This window comes from Mobula birostris, chromosome 13 (genome assembly GCF_030028105.1).
Source record: "Mobula birostris isolate sMobBir1 chromosome 13, sMobBir1.hap1, whole genome shotgun sequence".
Taxonomy (NCBI): Eukaryota; Metazoa; Chordata; class Chondrichthyes; order Myliobatiformes; family Myliobatidae; genus Mobula; species Mobula birostris.
The window spans coordinates 59,047,889-59,051,963 of NC_092382.1; the positions used below are offsets into that span (position 1 = coordinate 59,047,889).

At 41.0% G+C, this 4,075-nt stretch overlaps 1 protein-coding gene across 1 annotated transcript; it reads right to left on the reverse strand.

The window, feature by feature from the left end:
• Positions 1 to 634: 634 nt before the first annotated feature.
• Positions 635 to 2,559, reverse strand: LOC140206874 (peptidyl-prolyl cis-trans isomerase-like). The gene has a single exon (XM_072275137.1). It carries the CDS (start codon positions 2,214 to 2,216, stop codon positions 1,713 to 1,715), a length of 504 nt encoding a protein of 167 aa, XP_072131238.1. The 5' UTR covers positions 2,217 to 2,559; the 3' UTR covers positions 635 to 1,712.
• Between the last annotated feature and the right edge of the window lie 1,516 nt (positions 2,560 to 4,075).

Genomic DNA, 4,075 nt, shown 5'->3' on the forward strand with positions numbered 1-4,075 from the left:
TTTATAATCTCACAGATGGTGACTGAGGAAGGAGCTCGTTGACGGAGGATATCCGGAGGCGAGCAGCTCAGATACGGAATCAGGAATTGAATTGCATTGACTTTATTTCTTACATCCATGAGGAGTAAAAATCTTTACGTTACGTCTCCATCTAAATGTGCAACGTGTAATCATAGTAATTTATAATAAATAAAACAGACAATGTAATATAGAGGACACTCAGATCAGCGTGAGTTAATCAGTCTGACGGCCTGGTGGAAGAAGCTGTCCCGGAGCCTGTTGGTCATGGCTTTTATGTTGCGGTACCGCTTCCCGGATGGTATCAGGAGAATGACAGTGTTGTGATTTTCTGTGTCACGGGTACAGACAGTCGTCTCAAGTGAGGATTTTGTGTGGAGATGCAGCTTCTCTGGAGGTGGAGGAAAGAGGACACACCAACAGGTGGAACCAGCTGTGGGAAGACATGGTTTGTCAGGTCTGATGATGAGCTGAATGTACCATAACCTTCAGACTGAATCAGAAAACCATTCTGAGGTTATTTGACATGTCAGAAGCAGGGGAGATGTGATCACATGTGCAGAGGGCAGGGGTTGTGTCTCCATGAGACCCTCAGTGAGATGGTTCAAGTTACAATGTGCAGGGCTGAAAGCACAGTGTTTGGGGCCGGATTTAATCACTGATTCTGACACAGTGAGAGGGTTAGTTTTGCTGTAAGGAGGAAACATTAATGGAGAAAGAGACAGGAACTTCATCAATTCTACACGGGTCCCATTTATCAGCACTTGGCTCTTAGCCGACTGTATCTCAGCAGTTTCTTTCTTTTTTCTTTTCAAATCTTTTTATTATTATTATATTATTCAAAAATAACACGAGTACATCAAATTAAGCAACACAATGTCTAGAGGAAAAAAACATTATTTTAAAGATTGAAAAATGTTGCTGATAATTAAAAAAAAAACTACTAAGCAGAAAATCTGGGATAAAACCCCATTAGGTGTTCAACCCGGAGCCATACGTCATACAAAAAGCCTCTAAAAATAAACATCAAACCGCCAGCAAGAAAAAAAATATATACCAAAAATTTACAATTAGATCATGGAGGAAATCTATCAATTAACTCAAATGATAATAACGAGCAAATGAACCCCATCTTTTCTCAAAATCAAATAAAGGTTCAAAGGTTCGACTTCTAATTTTCTCCAAACTAAGACATAGCATCACTTGAGAGAACCATTGCGACAAAGTGGGAGCTGATGTATCCTTCCACTTCAACAAAATGACCCTCCTAGCTATCAATGTAACAAATGCAATAACATGATGGTCAGACATAGAGATATCACGGATATTTTGAGGAATTATTCCAAAAAGTACAGTTAATTTGCTAAATTGTAAATTAATTTTAAGTGCTTTAGAAATTGTCGAAAAAACTGACATCCAGTACTGTTCCTGTATAGAACAAGACCAAAATATGTTGTCATCGTCCGGTCCATAAAGACGGTATTCCGGTTCACGGTCCGGTCCATCGACCCCTGATCCAGGTTTTCCTGTCTACACTGGACATCTGGTAGATCATCAAGTTTCGGGCCGACCAAAGAGCGTCTTTCACCGAGCTGATCTGCCAGCAGCACCGGACGTTTTTTTTTTGTGTTTTTTTTTTGGAGTTCCAAACAATCACACTTTATTTAAACAGTACAATTCCAAATTCAAATACTTTAGGTCAACTGCCCACACTCAGTGATTTTAACCGTGGCTTTTGGTGTTCCATTCATGGTGCCACATCTCTCCATCTTCTTTACCACATCCATTCCTTCTACCACAGATCCAAACACAACATGTTTCCCATCCAACCAGCTGCTCCTTGTGACGCATATGAAGAACTGTGAACCATTTGTATTTGGTCCAGCATTGGCCATGGACAGGATGCCTGGCCCCGTGTGCTTCAGCTGAAAATTCTCATCTTTAAACTTCTCCCCATAGATGGACTTGCCTCCAGTGCCGTCATGTTTTGTGAAGTCGCCACCCTGGCACATGAAGCCAGGAATGATTCTGTGGAACGTTGAGCCTTTGTAACCGAAACCCTTCTCGCCTGTGCATAATGCACGGAAGTTTTCTGCAGTCTTTGGGACAATATCTGGTCTTAGCTCCATCACTAGGCGACCCTGGGGTTTATCCTGAATAGAGATGTCCATAAAAACCTTGGGGTTTTTGCCGGCCATGGTTCTGCAGTTTCCGAGGTCGGAGAAAAACGCAAGCGGTAAGCTGTACACTGCCTTTGTCACTGTGCGACGATGCAGCCAAAAAGCGGAGAAGCGATACCCACAACTGTCCGGACCCTTTCGGATCCTGCTAGTCTTCCCTCTATTAAGTTAGACCGACTGTCTACAGGACACCGATTTATCCTACTTCTCTCCAACGTTTGAAGTAGGTTTGGTGTAATTTCTCTCAATCTTGGACAGAAGTTGTCTTTTTCTCCCTCGTCGCGAAAGCTCTTTTGGAATATAGCTGATCGTGTAAAATAGCTGATATTTCACCAACCAAATGAGAGAGGCGGACCTGGTTTGTATGAATACTCCTCCTCTCAGCTGATAGTCCTGTCGAACTGTTCCGCCCGCCCTCTCTAGCGTCTGATGTTAGTGCAAGCACTCATTTAAGGAGGTATTTCTTAACTTACAGCAAAAGTCTGGAGGAAGAAACGCCCCACGAGAAGGGTGCACCATCTGTGGAGAATTCCCAAGGAAGTTAGGATGCTATATCTTTGAAATAATATACGTTGTAATGAGGATTAATTAATTGATGGTAGTCAAGAGGACTGGGAAAGTTTAAAACTACAAGGTATGCCACAAAAATTGTAAAGAATGTGGGACACATGAGTAAATTATTAAAAATATTGATGGGGTTTTTACAGAAATACAAGCAAAAAGCCAAAAGTAATGTTGGTTTTTGAGGCTGATTGTAAAATTGGGAATGAGAAGGTACAGATTCTAAATAATGAAAATAATAACAGATTGCAAAGGTCTGTAGGGAGAGAGATTTTTTTTATTTTTATCAGTGAAAAAGTACAGGACAAATTTGTAACTTTACAAATGAGTGGCATCAGAGATAGTGGATGCATTGGTTGTAATCTGAGGAGACCGGATGTATGTTCTCAAATTTGTTGAAAATATAAAGATAAGTGGCTTATCAGGTGATGCAGAGTACACAAGAGCCTGCAACGTGATGAGCACAGGTTAAGTGGATGAGCAGGAAAGTGGCCTTTGAAATATAATATAGAACAAAATATGAAGTTGCCTGCCTGCTCTGGAAAGAAGAAAGACAAACCTGATTGTTAAATAGAGAGGTGTTTAGAGAATGTTGCAGTGCAAACTCAATCTCTAGCACACAAAAAGGGTGTGTAGGTTAAACAAATATGCAGAAAGGCCAATGGAATTTTGGCCTTTATTGTAAGGGTTATGGAATACAAGGGTAAGGATATTTTGTAGCAACTTTATTGGGAGCTCGTTAGACAACACCTGGCGTTCTGTGTACAGTTTAGATCTCGTCTTTAATAAAGGACATACTTGAATCAGGGGATTCACATATGGGGACGAGGGGTGAGCGTGTAGGGAACAATGAGAAGTGATCTTACTGAAGCAAGATTCTGAGGGTGTTGTCAGACAAGATGCTGAGACGATGTTTCTCCAAGTGAGGATATCGAGAAAATGGGATATAGTTTGAGTAATTGGTTTCCCATTGATCAGGAGATGAAGACGAATTTCTTCTGCAGGTTGTGATCCTTTGGAATTCTCCACGTTAAGAGTTATGGTAGAGCCATAGAATATGCAATATATTGTAGGCATATGAACTACATGGAAATCTACAGGTGCAGAGAGAGAGTTGGAAAGTGGTGTAGAGGCCAAAACCAGATCAATAATGATCTTATTGCATGGGGTAGTGGGGATGAAGAGCCATTTGGCTCATGCTCTGTTTCTGATGCATTTAACTCAATGGAGCATTGAGAAGTTTTGCAATGTAGACAACGGTTTTGTATTTGATCATAGAGTACAATTGGCAATTAGTCGATGAACAAAGGAAGCAG